This window comes from Eriocheir sinensis, chromosome 65 (assembly GCF_024679095.1).
Source record: "Eriocheir sinensis breed Jianghai 21 chromosome 65, ASM2467909v1, whole genome shotgun sequence".
NCBI classification, from domain to species: domain Eukaryota; kingdom Metazoa; phylum Arthropoda; class Malacostraca; order Decapoda; family Varunidae; genus Eriocheir; species Eriocheir sinensis.
In genome coordinates, this window is record NC_066573.1 from 6798960 (window position 1) to 6816459 (window position 17500).

The 17500-nt window shown below is 44.7% G+C and overlaps 1 protein-coding gene across 22 annotated transcripts in view; it reads right to left on the bottom strand.

The window, feature by feature from the left end:
- Positions 1-17500, bottom strand: part of LOC126987553 (F-actin-uncapping protein LRRC16A-like) — a 108743-nt gene that overhangs the window by 72527 nt on the left and 18716 nt on the right. For 19 of the 22 annotated variants that reach the window (XM_050844615.1, XM_050844616.1, XM_050844614.1 and 16 more), the window contains exons 3-5: positions 15610-15716; positions 15268-15318; positions 13972-14031 (exon numbers count right to left, since the gene is read on the bottom strand). In XM_050844615.1, coding sequence (XP_050700572.1) covers positions 13972-14031; positions 15268-15318; positions 15610-15716 — 218 coding nt within the window. The remainder of the gene's footprint in view (positions 1-13971; positions 14032-15267; positions 15319-15609; positions 15717-17500) is intronic. The other 3 variants (XM_050844598.1, XM_050844602.1, XM_050844597.1) reach the window with 1 other exon arrangement.

Sequence of the window (17500 nt, forward strand, 5' to 3'; positions counted from 1 at the left end):
ATCGAATTACATTATTTTATTGCCTTGTCTTCTTTAATATTCCCTTCAGTCTTCTTCTTTTAACTCTTTTGTCTTCTTTCGTATTTTTTTGCATGTTATTCTTTTTCTCTCCTTCGTGTCTTCTTTTTCAGCTCCTCTCAGTATCGAATTACATTATTTTATTGCCTTGTCTTCTTTAATATTCCCTTCAGTCTTCTTCCTTTAACTCCTTTGTCTTCTTTTCTATTTTTTTGTATGTTATTCTTTTTCTCTCCTTCGTGTCTTCTTCTTTTCTACTCCTCTCAGTATCGAATTTCATTATTTTATTGCCTTGTCTTCGTTAATATTCCCTTCAGTCTTCTTCTTTTAACTCCTTTGTCTTCTTTTCTATTTTTTTTTGTATGTTCTTTTTCTTTCTCTCCTTCGTGTCTTCTTCTTTTCAACTTCTCTCTGTATAGAATTACATTATTTTATTTCCTTCTCTTCTTTAATATTCTCCTCGGGCGTTATTCTCTGCTCCTTTTTTGTCTTCTTTGTATTCCTTTGTGTTGGTTTCTAATCCTCTGCGTCCTGGTTTTTTGTTCATTTGTGTTCGAGTTTGACGATGTGATTCTCTTTTTTCTCTCGTGTAACTTTCTTTTTTTCTTATTTTACTTATTTTCATGGATGTTCTTCCTTTGTGTCTCCTTTGCATTCCTTTTCAATCCTCAATGTCCTTTTTTCTTTGGTTCATTTAGGTCATATTTTCACGTATGACACTTTTATAATATGATTCTCTTTTCTATCTTTTTCTCTCGCGTTACTTTCCTTTTTCTTATTTTCTTACTCTCTTGGACGTTCTTTCTTTCCACTCCTTTGTGTCTCCTTTGCTTCCTTTTCAATCCTCTATGACCTGCTTTTTTTGGGTTCATTTAGGTCTGATTTTCACGTATGACTCTTTTATAATCGTTCTCTTTTCTCTCTTTCTCTCTCGTCATTCATTTTTCTTATTTTATTTATTTTCATGGACGTTCTTTCTTTCTACTCCTTTGTGTCTCCTTTGCTTCCTTTTCAATCCTCTATGACCTGTTTTTGGGGGGTTCATTTATATCTGATTTTCACGTATGATACTTTTCTTTTCCAATCATTTTCTTTTATCTTTTTTCGCGGGTCATTTTCCTTTGTCTTCGCTTTTGTCTAAGTTGTTGTTTTTACCTAATTTGACGTATAACAATTTTCCAATGGTTCACTTCTTTGATTTTCTGTACATGATGAGAGAGAGAGAGAGAGAGAGAGAGAGAGAGAGAGAGAGAGAGAGAGAGAGAGAGAGAGAGTCTGTCTATCTGGGACGTGTTCTTACATAATAAAGAGAGAGAGTCTTGGCTTTAATTGCATCACTTACTCGCTCACTCTCTTACTCATTCACTCCCTCACTCACTCACCAACTATACCAACCTCATTCATGCATGTGTGTGTGTGTGTGTGTGTGTGTGTGTGTGTGTGTGTGTGTGTGTGTGTAACTGTACCTCTTACGAATCTTTCCCACCTTCACTAGCTAACCATACACAGCCTTGACCCGGCCTCGTGACCCCTCTGCCACGCCCTTGAGATCATGTAGTCATCACCATTAGGAATTAGATTTATTAGTCCACAGCGTGCAAACTTTCAGGCCAAGAGAAGTCAGTAGCGATGAAGTGAAGTAGGTACTGTAGATACATGTGCGTGGAATTCAGTTAGGGAAGGGACGGCTGAGATTTCTTTGGAAGGTAACGTTTGGGTTGTGTTTTGAGTTGGTACGAAGATCGGTACTCTCAGAAGCCCCCCCCACCCCCCCACCCGCATCAGCTACTTCCAAGGGCCAGAGAGGAGATCAATAGGGTGTTCTTGGGTTGTTGGTACAGAGGAAGGGTCAAACTATCATCAGGTAACTAGTTTGGAAGGTAATGTTTGGGTTGGGTTTTGAGTTGGTACGAAGGTCGGTACTCTCAGATGCCGCCCCCCCCCCCACCCCCACCCGCATCAACTACTTCCAAGGGCCAGAGAGGAGATCAATAGGGTGTTCTTGGGTTGTTGGTACCGAGGAAGGGTCAAACTATGTACCACCAGGATCTAAACTACCCTTGAAAATGCCTTACGAAAACCGTGTCAATTATGTGAACTCTCCCGCCCACCGCATCATCTATTTCCAAGGGCCGAAGAGATCAATCGGGTGTTCTTGGGTTGTTGGTATCGAGGAAGGGTCAAACTATGTACCACCAGGATCTAAACTCCCCTTGAAAATGCCTTACGAAAACCGTGTCAATTATGTGAACTCTCCCGCCCACCGCATCATCTATTTCCAAGGGCCGAAGAGATCAATAGGGTGTTCTAAGTTCTTGGTACCGAGGAAGGGTCAAACTATGTACCACCAGGATCTAAACTACCCTTGAAAATGACTTACGAAAACCATGTCAATTATGTGAACTCTCCCGTCCACCGCATCATCTATTTCCAAGGGCCGAAGAGATCAATCGGGTGTTCTAAGTTCTTGGTACCGAGGAAGGGTCAAACTATGCACCACCAGGATCTAAACTACCCTTGAAAATGACTTACGAAAACCGTGTCAATTATGTGAACTCTCCCGCCCACCGCATCATCTATTTCCAAGGGCCGAAGAAGAGATCAATAGGGTGTTCTTGGGTTGTTGGTACCGAGGAAGGGTCAAACTATGTACCACCAGGATCATTAAACTACCCCTTGAAAATGACTTACGAAAACCATGTCAATTATGTGAACTCTCCCGCCCACCGCATCATCTATTTCCAAGGGCCGAAGAGATCAATCGGGTGTTCTTGGGTTGTTGGTACCGAGGAAGGGTTAAACTATGTACCACCAGGATCTAAACTACCCTTGAAAATGACTTACGAAAACCGTGTCAATTATGTGAACTCTCCCGCCCACCGCATCATCTATTTCCAAGGGCCGAAGAGATCAATCGGGTGTTCTTGGGTTGTTGGTACCGAGGAAGGGTTAAACTATGCACCACCAGGATCATTAGGCCATCCCTGGAAATGCCGGGAACCCTTACGAATACAGTGTCAGACATGTCGACTTGCGATGCCTCTCAGTAAGGAAGCAAAGAAAAAGGTGAAATAAAAGATAAAAGAAGAGAGAAAAGAAACAAAAAGAAAGTGGCAGAGAGGAAGAGAATTTACAAAGAAAGAAAAGAATGAGAAAAAAAAATATAATAAAGAAAAGGAAATAGAACAAGACAGTCAAATTATCTTTCTCATTGTTGAATAATGGTCTCTCTCTCTCTCTCTCTCTCTCTCTCTCTCTCTCTCTCTCTCTCTCTCTTTTTGTTCCATTATATTCAAATTCATCCTCTGCAATACTGTAACCCCCCCCCCCTCTCTCTCTCTCTCTCTCTCTCTCGCCTATGAAGGAAGGGTCTTTGATGTCCTGCCATGACGCGGATTGCTATTCTGAGAGCGGCTAGTGGTCGTGTATGCATGAGGGAAATACTGACGCTGCAACGCTAAGGTCATATTCCTAAACACTTCGACGCCCAAACACACACACGCACACTTGACAAGGCTTTCCTAGGGGTGGTTGGCATTTACAGAGGTAGTTTTAAGACCCTGGTGGTAGTCTGACGAAGCTTCTATGCCATGAAAACCACAGACACTCATTTTCGTAAACATTTCAGAACCCAAGCACACACACGCACACTTGACAAGGCTTTCCTAGGGGTGGTTGGCATTTACAGAGGTAGTTTTAAGACCCTGGTGGTAGTCTGACAAAGCTTCTATGCCATGAAAACCACAGACACTCATTTTCGTAAACATTTCAGAGCCCAAGCACACAAACGCACACTTGACAAGGCTTTCGTAGAGGTGGTTGGCATATACAGGGGTAGTTTTGTGACCCTGGTGGTAGTCTGACGAAGCTTCTATGCCATGAAAACCACAGACACTCATTTTCGTAAACATTTCAGAGCCCAAGCACACAAACGCACACTTGACAAGGCTTTCCTAGGGGTGGTTGGCATTTACAGAGGTAGTTTTAAGACCCTGGTGGTAGTCTGACGAAGCTTCTATGCCATGAAAACCACAGACACTCATTTTCGTAAACATTTCAGAACCCAAGCACACAAACGCACACTTGACAAGGCTTTCCTAGGGGTGGTTGGCATTTACAGGGGTAGTTTTGTGACCCTGGTGGTAGTCTGACGAAGCTTCTATGCCATGAAAACCACAGACACTCATTTTCGTAAACATTTCAGAACCCAAGCACACAAACGCACACTTGACAAGGCTTTCCTAGGGGTGGATGGCTGTAGGGGTAGTTTTATGAGTCTGGTGGTAGTCTGACAAAGCTTCTATGCCATGAAAACCACAGACACTCATTTTCGTAAACATTTCAGAACCCAAGCACACACACGCACACAAGGCTTTCCTAGGGGTGGTTGGCATTTACAGAGGTAGTTTTAAGACCCTGGTGGTAGTCTGACGAAGCTTCTATGCCATGAAAACCACAGACACTCATTTTCGTAAACATTTCAGAACCCAAGCACACACACGCACACAAGGCTTTCCTAGGGGTGGTTGGCATATACAGGGGTAGTTTTGTGACCCCGGTGGTAGTCTGATGAAGCTTCTATGCCGTGAAAACCACAGACACTCATTTTCGTAAACATTTCAGAACCCAAGCACACACACGCACACAAGGCTTTCCTAGGGGTGGTTGGCATTTACAGGGGTAGTTTTGTGACCCTGGTGGTAGTCTGATGAAGCTTATGTACTATGAACGTGAACAACCACTCATGAGGACCTTGTTGCTCGTAGGCTAAGGTCATATTTGTAAACATTTCGGGGCCCAAGCGCACACACACACACACACACACACACACACACACACACACACATCTGATAAGGCTTTCGTAGGGGTTGTGAGCATTTCCAGGGACAGTTTTATGACCCAGGTGGGTATCTGACAAAACTTCTATACCATGAACGTGAAAAAACACACATTTCAGAACACGATTAATCTCCTTTGAGGCTTATGAAATAGATCATATGAGCACCGTAAGCATCTGACAATACCGACCGACGTAAGCTGTAAACTCCATCCCTCAGCTTAGGACAGTTATAAAACCATAGATATAGAGTTCGATTGAGACAGCTCAGGGGTTAACATGTTTAGGGGGAATATAAAAACCAGGCCTCTATGGTAAATACAGATGCTCTTGGGCAAGGCTGTAACTGTATCCCTTAACACAAGACAGTTACAAAAGCATAGATATAGAGGTCGAAGGAGACAGCTCAGGGGTTAACATGTTTAGGGGGAATATAAAAACCAGGCCTCTATGGTAAATACAGATGCTCTTGGGCAAGGCTGTAACTGTATCCCTTAACCCAAGACAGTTACAAAACCATAGATATAGAGGTCGAATAAGACAGTTCAAGAGTTATGTTTGAAAGAGGAAATAAAAGCTCAAAGGAGATTACAGACGCTCTTGGGCAAAGCTATACCTGCATCCCTTAACCCAGGACAGTTACTAAGCAGAGAGAAAGGAGAGGATAAGCCAGTCCACGGGTTGACATGTTTGAGCAGAGAAAGGAGAGGATAAGCCAGTCCACGGGTTGACATGTTTGAGCGGGAATACAGAAGCGCTCTATGGTGAATACAGACACTCTTGGGCAAAGCTATACCTGCATCCCTTAACCCAGGACAGTCACTAAGCAGAGAGAATAAGACAGTTCAGGGGGTGATATGTAGGCAGTCTTTTTTAAGGGAACCATAGACGCTCTGAGGCTAAGGGTAGAATTATAAGACATTTCGCCGCCCAAGAACACACATTTGACAAGGCTTTCGTAGGAGTCGTGGGCATTTCCTGGGGTAGTTTTATGACCCAGGTGGTATAGTTTAACCGTTCCTCCGTACCATGAACCTAAAGAAACACTCACTAGGACCCGACTGACCCTACCATAGACTGACCATAGACGCTCTGAGGCTAAGGGTAGAATTATAAGACATTTCGCCGCCCAAGAACACACATTTGACAAGGCTTTCGTAGGGGTCGTGGGCATTTCCAGGGGTAGTTTTATGACCCTGGTGGTATAGTTTAACCGTTCATCCGTACCATGAACCTAAAGAAACACTCACTAGGACCCGAAGCAAAAGTGTCTTATAAAAGTTAATAATAAAACCGAGCTATAACCTATTATCAACGTACATTCCTCAGCGCAGGACGGTTACCAAGGGGGGACCAAAGAGTTCAGGTCACGAGCATTTCTTTATTTTTTTAGGAGGTTGAGAAAGCAAGCAAACGAAGGCAGGTTGAAGATGCTATTGGTGAAAGTGAGAGAGAGAGAGAGAGAGAGAGAGAGAGAGAGAGAGAGAGAGAGAGAGAGAGAGAGATTGACACTTCATTCATGCTTTAAACTTGTCTGTCCACGTGGCATTCACATCATCAAACATACAAACAGGCGTGTGTGTGTGTGTGTGTGTGTGTGTGTGTGTGTGTGTGTGTGTGTGTGTGTACGCCTATTTATTTCACTATCATCATCATCATCATCATTACTTTTCTGAGCCCTGGGCAGGAAAGGAAGGAAGGAAGGAAGGAAGGAAGGAAGGGAGGAAGGAAGAAAGGGAGGCAGGTAGGGCAGGTAGGAAGGAGGGAAGGAAGGAAGGAAGGAAGAAAGGAAGGAAGGAAGGAAGAAAGGAAGGCAGGTAGGGCAGGAAGGAAGGAAGGAAGGAAGGAAGGACAGTCAGACATGAACGAAAGAAGGAAGGAGGGAAGGAAAGAAGGAAGAAAGAAAGAAAGAAAGGAAGGAAGGAAGGAAGAAAGGAAGGCAGGTAGGGCAGGAAGGAAGGAAGGAAGGAAGGAAGGACAGTCAGACATGAACGAAAGAAGGAAGGAAGGAAGGACAGTCAGACAGGAAGGAAGGAAGGAAGGAAAGACAGTCAGACATGAACGAAAGAAGGAAGGAAGGAAGGACAGTCAGACAGGAAGGAAGGAAGGAAGGAAAGACAGTCAGACATGAACGAAAGAAGGAAGGAGGGAAGGAAGGAAGGACAGTCAGACAGGAAGGAAGGAAGGAAGGAAGGACAGTCAGACATGAACGAAAGAAGGAAGGAGGGAAGGAAGGAAGGACAGTCAGACAGGAAGGAAGGAAGGAAGGAAGGACAGTCAGACATGAACGAAAGAAGGAAGGAGGGAAGGAAGGAAGGACAGTCAGACATGAACGAAAGAAGGAAGGAAGGAAGGAAGGAAGGACAGTCAGACATGAACGAAAGAAGGAAGGACAGCAGGAAGAAAGAAAGAAAGGAAGGAAGGAAGGAAGGAAGGAGGGGCAGCAGGTTTGAGGCAGGCAAGGGTCGGCTGACGAATGCCAAGACAAAATTAACGAATGGCGGAAAAATCTGATAAATAGTTTTGACGCTGGAGAACGAATAATGACATGCTCTCTCTCTCTCTCTCTCTCTCTCTCTCTCTCTCTCTCTCTCTCTCTCTCTCTCTGTCTGTTTGTCTGTCTCTCTAGGAAGGAATAACAAAACAGAAATGAGAGAGAGAGAGAGAGAGAGAGAGAGAGAGAGAGAGAGAGAGAGAGAGAGAGAGAGAGAGAGAGAGAGAGAGACGGACATAGGACAGAAGACGGATTACTCTAAAAGAAAAAGGGGAAGGGAAGGAAAGGGAGAGAGAGGGAGAAGGGGTAGGAGAAGAAGGAGAGAGAAATCAGAGAAAAACATACATCGAGTGTAGCTAAAAAAAAAAGTATACAGTAAGAAAGATAAATAAATTAAGGGAAAAGGAGGGAAAAGAAATAACAAGTGGAATTAGGAACAACACAGGTGATATTAGCAGGTAATGTACATGGATCTTATGGTACGGTTCTAATTTCCACCTTTTCCTCATAATAAAAAGCGTCTCATCAGCTTAGTAATCGAGAGGGGCTTATTGAGATGGTTTCCCTGTATAGAGGTGGTGAATTTTAACCCCGTTTTCTCTTTTTCTACGGAAGGGGAAGGAAAAAGGGAAAGAGGAAGATGAGGAAAACATGAATAGAAAAAGAGGAAAGGAGAAGGGAAGAAAGGGAAAGAAAACGGAGAAAGGAGGACGAAAGGAAGATAAAGGGGAAGAAACAGAACAGATAAGGAAGAGAAGAAGAGGAGGAAGAGAAAGGCGAAGAAACGGGGAGGAAACGAGAAGGGCAGGCGAGAAAAACAGGGAAGGAAAGGAAAAGAAAACGGAGAAAAAAGGACGAAAGGAAGAGAAAGGGGAAGAAACAGAACTGATAAGGAAGAGAAAAAGAGGAAGAAGAGAAAGGCGGAGAAAGAGGAGGAAAAGGAAGGAAATGAAAAGAAGGAAGAAAAGAAAAAAAAGCAAGGAAGGGAAAGAGAAATATATAAGGAATAAGACGGATTAAGGAGAGAAGAGAAAATGGGAAAAAAAGGGGATAAAAAAAGGATAAAGGGGAGAAAGTAGGATTAAGGAGAGAAGAGAAAATGGGAAAGAAAGGGGAGATAAAAAAAGGATAAAGGGGAGAAAGTAGAATTAAGAAGAGAAGAGAAAAATGGGTAAGAAAGGGGAGATAAAGAGGAGAAAGGGGAGAAGTAGAGAGAAAACAGTAACCTCCCCGCCCACTCTTGGTCCGGGGCGCGTGTCAGCGGAGGTACCAGAGAGCGCCGAGCAGGAGGAGGAGGAAGAGGAGAGGAAGCTGAACGCCCTCTATTTTCTATTGTTCCCCCTAACGCCGGGTCACCATCCTTCCCGTCAGCCAGCCAGCCAGTCACACCGTTAGCCAGCCATACAGTCAGCCAAAGTCATCTACCCAAACACAATCAGTCATTCAGCCATACAGTCATCTACCCCAAACACACAATCAGTTAGTCAGTCAGCCACTTAGTCAGCCAGTCATTCAGCCATACAATCATCTACCCCAAACACACAATCAGTTAGTCAGTCAGCCACTTAGTCAGCCAGTCATTCAGCCATACAGTCATCTACCCCAAACACACAATCAGTTAGTCAGTCAGCCACTTAGTCAGCCAGTCATTCAGCCATACAGTCATCTACCCCAAACACACAATCAGTTAGTCAGTCAGCCACTTAGTCAGCCAGTCATTCAGCCATACAGTCATCTACCCCAAACACACAATCAGTTAGTCAGTCAGTCACTTAGTCAGCCAAACACACAGCCATCCAGTCAGTCAGCCATTTAGTAAGTCAGCCCTCCAACGGATCAGTCAGCCAGCCGGTCAGTCACACACACACCCACCAACTCAGCCATCAAGTCAGCCATACCAATAGATTTCCAGCCATAGTCAGCCAGCCAGTCCGCCGTGTATTCATCCGTGCCGGCTTGACGTCACATCCGCGTCATCCCAGCGGCCACTCATCCCTCCATGACTCATGCATTCCACTCACAACCATGCCACCACCACCACTACCATCCCCCCCCCTTCCTCCTCCTCCTCCTATTGACTGAGTATTGGGCTAGTTCAGTCGTCCTAGCAAGCTCTTCTTCCTCCTCCTCCTTTACCTCATTCTTGCCCTCCTCCTCACTATCATCATTATTATTATTATTATTATTATTATTATTATTATTATTATTATCATCATCTTATCTTCATCATCTTATTCCTCCTCCTATCTCTTTATCTCTCTATCTCCTTATCTTATATCTGTCTCCTCCCTGTCCTAGATATGCCCCAACACACACACACACACACACACACACACACACACACACACACACACACACACACACACACACACATTCCAATAATTTCCCTTCTCATTCACTATATAATAATTCCAAGCAACAATTGTGTGTGTGTGTGTGTGTGTGTGTGTGTGTGTGTGTGTGTGTGTGTGTAGGAGCTGCGCGTGGCCTCAGTGCCCCTCTCCGTGTTCATATTATCCTGGTCATAAAGTTCAACAAGCTCATTTCCAGTTCATAATTATTGCGTCATAGCTCTCTCTCTCTCTCTCTCTCTCTCTCTCTCTCTCTCTCTCTCTCTCTCTCTCAATGTGTTTAGGTGTTCCTTTGTTTACAGCCACGTGGAGGAGGAGGAGGAGGAGGAGGAGGAGGAGGAGGACGTTGAAGTGGTAGAGATGGAGGAAGTGTGTAAGGAGGAGGAGGAGCAGGAGGAGGAGGAGGAGGAGGAGGAGGAGGAGAAGTAAAAAGTTGGGGAGAAGGGCGAAAGGAAAAGGAAGAGAAGGAGGAGGAGGAGAAGGAGGAGGAGGAGGAAAAAGGGGATATGGGAAAGGATGAGTCTATGGCTAGGATAGATAGATAGATAGATAGATAGATAGATACATACATTCATACATACATACATACATACATACACACACGTGGACGAGAATGTATGAAGCATCTGGAAGGCGAATGTATGAGTACCAGCTGGCGACCTTCAAACACACACACACACACACACACACACACACACACGAGATGGCCCACTTTCCCGGAGAAGGAGGGAGGAGGAGGAGGAAGAGGAGGAGGAGGAGGTGGAGGATACACGTGGACTTCTGTATGTGTGTGTGTGTGTGTGTGTGTGTGTGTGTAAGGAAGGGAAAGTGAAGGAGGAGGAGGAGGAGGAGGAGGAGGAGAAGGAAGAGAGAAGAGAAGGAAGGGATAACAAAACAGAGAGAGAGAGAGAGAGAGAGAGAGAGAGAGAGAGAGAGAGAGAGAGAGAGAGAGAGAGAGATGATGATGATGATGATGATGTATAGAAATAAAGAAATTAAAGAAATAAGAAAGATTAGGGAAAGAAAATAAAGAGGAAAAGACGGAAGGAAAAGAAAGGAAAGAATAAGGAAAGGGAAAAGAAAGAAAGGAGGAGATAAGAGAGAGGATGGAGGAGGAAGGGGAAGAGGAGGAAGAGGAAGAGGAAGAAAATATAAATGGAAGAAATGGAGAAGAAAGAGGAAGAAGTGGGCTTAGGGAAGGAGGGAGAGGGGGGAAGGAAAGGGAACAGAAGGGAAAGAGAGAAGGGAGAAGGAAATAAAACAGAGAAGGAAAAGAAATGGAGGAAAAGGGGAGAGAAAGACGGAGGGGAAAAAGAGAAAGGGGGAAGAAATAAAACAGAGAAGGGAAAGAAATGGAGGAAAAGGGGAGAGAAAGACGGAGGGGAAAGAGAGAAAGGGGAGGAAATAACACAGGAAAGGAAAAGAAATGGAGGAAGAAGGGGAAGGAAAGGGAGAGAAAATGGAGAGAGAAGGGCAGGAGGGAAAGATAAAGGGGGGGGAGAAAAATAGAAGGAAGAGAAAATAGAGGAAGAAAGGGAAGAGAAAGGGAGAAAGAAGGGAAGGAGGGAAAGAGATAAAGAAAAGGGAGAAGAGAAAGGGAGGAAAACAGCGGAAAGAAAGGAGGGAAAGAACAGAAAATAAAGAAAATAAGTAAACAACAAAACACAAGGAAAAGGAAGAAGAGAAAGAGAAAGGAGAAGAAATAAAACAAAGAAAAGGAAGAAGAGAAAGGGAGAGAAAGGAGAGAAAGGAAAGAAAATAGAGAAAGGAAAGAAAAGGGAGAAGAGAAAGGGAAACAAAGGAAAAAAAAGACAGAAAATAAAGAAAATAAGAAAAAATAAAGAAAAGGAAGAGAAAAAGGGAAAGAAAGGGAAGAGAAAAGGAAAAAAGGGGCAGAAAAAGGAAATAAATAAAAAAGTAAGATTAAGAAAAGAAAGGGGAGAGGAAGAAGGGGAAGAAAGGAAGAGGAAGAGGAAGAGGAGGAGGAAGAGGAAGAACACTTAGGCCTATATCAACACGCCCATTACCCAAGACGAGAGAGAGAGAGAGAGAGAGAGAGAGAGAGAGAGAGAGAGAGAGAGAGAGAGATAACGTCATGATGGTTGTCGCTGTGCACGGATTAAGACACACACACACACACACACACACACACACACACACACACAGGCAAACAAACACACACACACACACACACACACACACACAGGCAAACAAACACACACACACACACACACACACACACACACACACACACACACAAGCACTTTTGACCTTCGACCCTGAACTGCGCTTACGAAGAAGAAGAAGAAGAAGAAGAAGAAGAAGAAGAAGAAGAAGAAGAAGAAGAAGAAGAAGAAGAAGAAGAAGGAGAAGAAGAAGAAGAAGAAGAAGAAGGTACTAGAGGAAAAGGACGATGATGTAAATGAGGGTACAGAAGAAGAAGGAGGAGGAGGAGGAGGAAGAAGAGGAGGAGGTGTTATCCCTCCAAGTGTGGCGGAAACGACTTCACCTCCACACGACATCCGCCTTCCTCCTCCTCCTCCTCCACTCTCCACCCACTTTCCTCCATCCCTCCTCCCTCCTCTCTCCACCTTCCCTCCCTCCCTCCCTTCCTCCACAATGACGTAAGCATCCTCACCTTCCACCTCCTCCTCCTCTTGCTACACACACACACACACACACACCTCGCTCCACCTCCACCACACCCATGCACCTGCCAACTCTCTCTCTTCCTTTTCTTTCCTTTTCTTTCTCTTACCCACCCTTTCCTTCCCTTCCCTTCTCATTGCTTTCCTTTCTTTCCTTTCCTTTCCTTTACCTTACCTAACTTAACCTAGCCTTACCTAACTTAACCTAACTTTACCTAACTTAACCTAGCCTTACCCAACTTAAACTAACTTAACATTACCTAACCTAACCTAACCTAACCTTACCTTACATAACCTAACCTTACCTAACTTAACCTGGCCTTACCTAACTTAACCTTACCATCCCTTCACTTCCCTTACCTTACACCAATCTCCTCCCCTCCCCTTTCTTTTACCTTACCTACCCTAACCTTACATCACTTCCCTTTCCTACCTTTCCTTACCTTACTTTACCTAACCTAACCTAAATTTGCCTTGCCTCGCCTTCCCTCCCTTCCTTTACCTAACTTAAACTTCCCTTACATCAATTCCCTTTCCTTTCCCTACCTTCCCTTCCCTTCCCTTCCCTTCCCTAACCTAACCTAACCTTACCTTACTTCAGCTCACCTCCCCTTCCCTTCCTTTACCTAACCTAACCTACCTTCCCTTACATCCCTTTCCTTTCCTTTCCCTACCTTCCCTTCCCTAACCTAAACTTGCCTTACTTCAGCTGACCTCCCCTTCCCTTCCTTTACCTAACCTAACCTACCTTCCCTTACATCCCTTCCCTACCTTCCCTTCCCTTCCCTTCCCTTCCCTTATCTCTCCTTCCCTTCCCTTCCCTAACCTAAACTTGCCTTACTTCAGCTGACCTCCCCTTCCCTTCCTTTACCTAACCTAACCTACCTTCCCTTCCCTTCCCTTCCCTACCTCCCCTTCCCTTCCCTTCCCTTCCCTAACCTAACCTAACCTTACCTTACCTCAGCCCACCTCCCCTTCCCTTCCTTTCACGCAAGCTTCCTCAACAAACACCACCGTCCGTTCACGCCCTTCCTCCGTCCGTCAGCCCATCCGTTAAGGCTTTGTGTGTTTCAAGATGTCCCCGCTGACTCAGGCCTAAGGGTGCGGGGCGTTGTGTGGACTTTATATGCAACGGGTACTTGAGATGGTGGGTGAGGGAGGGGAGGGGAGGGTGCGGGGCTTGGGAGATGAGCAGGGAAGGAAAGGGATTAGACGGGCAGGGAAGATTATCAGTGTAGGGAAGAACACTGAAGAAGGAAACTAGGGAAGGAAAGAAGGGATGGAGGGAGAGTAGATGGAAGGAAGGGATGACGGGACAGTAGCAGGGAGAGAAGGGAGAAAGGGAGGAAGGAGATTAAAGAGTACACCTGGACTCACCTGTCTGCAGAATGGAGGAATGAGGGGGAGGGAGATTAGATGGAAGGAAGGGATGACGGGAGAGTAGCAGGGAGAGAAGGAAGAAAGGGAGGAGATTAAAGAGTACACCTGACATACACCTGATATACTTGCAACCTGGACTCACCTATCTGTGGAATGGAGGTATGAGGGGGAGGCAGGTAAGCAAGGCAGGTAAGAGAGGTAATTAGAAGGGCTGTCACGCAACTATACACTTTTTGTACTCACCTGGTTGGGCTTCCGGCTTTCGATGCCTTGTATATCCAGGTAGTGAAAGTGTTGGTCCACCTGTACAAAGGGGAGGGAGGAGGGACAAGGTGTTAATGAAGGCTTGAGTCATCAGGTGGGTTGGGTTAACACACTACTCACATTTTATTTACAGCAAAGGAAACAGCTCAACGGCAAAAAAGAAAAAAGGGAAACAATTTAGGAGCAGTGAGTAGCGGGCTTTTTTTAATATATTTTTCTTTACGCCCTTGAACTGTCTCCTTAGCTGTAAAAAAAATAATAATAATGAAAAAAAAAACACTAATCGCTGCTCCTATAAAAAGACTTCAGAGTGGCCGAAAGACAGGTCAATTTCGGGAGGACCTTACCTCATTAACCTGGCTCATAATGACACTTAGTAAGTTAGTATACATAATAGCTCTAAGTACAACAGTTGGTAATAAAGGTCTGTATCAATGTTTTCCTTTAATGGCACTCGTATCCCGGCTTAAATTACCTGGTTAATTTGGGCCAGGTGAGGTTAGGTAAGGTTTGATAAGCAGAAGCAGGAGTTACCACGTGAGAGCAGACTAAGGTACTGTGCGTAATAAGGACCATATTACTAAACATTTTGTCGGTAAGTTCGCCTATTTGACAAGGCTTTCCTAGGATTTTGGGGGCATTTCCAGGAGTAGTTTTTGGACCCTGGTGGTAGTTTGACCCTTCTTCTGTACCATGAACCTAAGGAAATACTCATTAGAATTCGACTGCCTCCCTCTTTGACCTTTAGAAATAGTTGATGTTAGAAGCGAAGGTGTCTTGTAATGCCAACCTAAGAGTCCCTGATGGTAATACTTAATACTTATTACACTGGGCAAATTTTCCGTGACCTTCAGTCAAACCACGATTTCCGCTAGCGTGGTTCTCATCTATTTCTTGTTATTGCTGATGATGATGATGGTGTGTAGTACCGTCGTCCTTCAGTGCAATCTACCGTAGCTTTGGAAGATCGTGGACGCGTCAGAAAACCACGGAAATATGAGAACACTGGGCAAATTTTCCGTGGATCGTCAAGTCAAACCACGATTCCCGCTAGCGTGGTTCTCATCTATTTCTTGTTATTGCTGATGATGATGATGGTGAGTAATACCGTCGTCCTTCAGTGCAATCTACCGTAGCTTTGGAAGATCGTGGACACATCAGAAAACCACGGAAATATGAGAACCACGCCAGCGGAAATCATGGTTTGACTGAAGATCCACGGAAAATTTGCCCAGTGTAATAGCCCCTTCAGAGGTGGTACAGATCAACACTTACCCTTGTGGGGACTTTGGCGGTGAGGACGAAGAGCCGGCATGATGCAAAGGCCTGAGGGGAAGGAGGGAGAGGGAAGGTTAGACTCGAGAGGAAATGCTGAACGTGTGATGTTTAAAATGTGTCTCAAAAGGGAGGGGGTTGTTATTTCCGTATGGTGTGTGTGATAGTGTGATAGTCTCTCTCTCTCTCTCTCTCTCTCTCTCTCTCTCTCTCTCTCTCTCTCTCTCTCTCTCTCTCTCATTTTTTTCGTTCCATTATATTCAAATTTATTCACTGCAATACTGTAATACCTCTCTCTCTCTCTCTCTCTCTCTCTCTCTCTCTCTCTCTCTCAGTACTCACCAGCACCCTGTTGTCGGTTTTGTCTCCCCGCGTCTCGACCTTCACCAGAACCTTCAACGTGAGCTTCACTTTCCGGCCCAGGCACTGTCGAATGGAATCTGTGAGGGCAGTAGAGAGAGAAGGACACACATTACCTACTAACACGGGGTAACGACGGGCGACGGGATAGCTATGCACCGATGTAAGGCAAGATAAGAGAAAGGCGTGTAAGCTCTGTAGTGAAGGACGCCAGAAGAGATAGGAGAAGCACAGACATCACTTACTAACACGGGGTAACACACGCTAATACGGGCGACAAGTAAGCTATGTCGTAGAAAGTTGGAAAGTTTCGTTTAGTCGGCGCAACATCTGTGGTCATATGCCGGAGAGAGACAGGAGGGGGAAGGAATTACAGGAGAAGGCAACAGATCCCAGGAGACGGGACACAACCCCCGATTAATACCTGGAACCCATTCACTGCTGGGTGGACAGGGGCGTAGGGTATCGGAAAAGCCCCCCAATTTTTTCCACTCCGCCCGGGAATCGAACCCGGGCTCTCTCAGTTGTGAGCCGAGTGTGCTATCCACTGCACCACGAAGCCCTAAGCTATGTCGTAATGGAGGGCAAAGGAAGAGGAGGCAAAGTACACACATATTACTTATTAACAGGAGATAACGCGCGCTGAGAAGGGGACGAGTAAGCTCTGTAGCAATAGAGGGCAAGAGAAATTAATCTGACAGACATAACCAAGGAAGGCGAGTCGTTATCTATCTACATGACCGACGTTTTATTTATTCTCTCTCTCTCTCTCTCTCTCTCACACACACACACACACACACACACTGGCCAGACCTACATCATCGGGCCTCCAAACACCTCGGTTCTCATGCCTGCGTCACGTCCCTACACATCTGCCTTTAAATAGACTATAGTATACACAAGACTACTCAAGCCTATAAGGAGACTAAGAGAGGCCAGTCAGCCAACACGAGGTAGCTTCCGAGGATCAGTTACTTGGGGCGGTATTTCCATCCCAGACGCTTCCGGTTCTCATAATCACTCATGTACTTCCAAAGCCCGAGGAGATCAACAGGATTCTAACTTTTTTTTTTTTTTTTTTTAGGTTCACGGTACAGAAAAAAGGTCAAACTATCACCAGGGTCATAAAACTACCCATGGAAGTGGTCAAACTATCACCAGGGTCATAAAACTACCCATGGAAGTGGTCAAACTATCACCAGGGTCATAAAACTACCCATGAAAGTGGTCAAACTATCATCAGGGTCATAAAACTACTCATGAAAGTGGTCAAACTATCACCAGGGTCATAAAACTACCAATGGAAGAACCTAACCTAACCTAACCGAATCTAATCTAATCTAACCTAACCTAACCTAACCTAACCTAACCTAACCGAACCTAACCTAACCTAACCGAACCTAACCTAACCTAACCTAACCGAACCTAACCTAACCTAACCGAACCTAACCGAACCAAACTAAACCTAACCGAACCGAACCTAACCTAACCTAACCCAACCTAACCTAACCTAACCGAGCCGAACCTAACCGAACCAAACCAAACTAAACTAAACCAAACTTAACCGAACCTAACCTAACCTAACCTAACCTAACCTAACCTATACCTACACCTAGAAATCCCACGAAAGCCTTGTCCAAAATATGTTCCTATGCTTAGGCGCCGAAATGCTTAAGGGGGGGTTGCCTTAATATTAAAACATATACATTTACTTATTCTTGAGATAAATAAGAGTTAGGATTTTGTTTTAAGTTAGGGGATGCTAATAGAGAAGAACATTTTTTTAATGGAAAAAGTACTGGAAGAAAATGGGGTCAGGATTGCCGGGGATGAGGTTTAAGGGGGGCTATTCTAAAATTAAGGGAAATGGGGT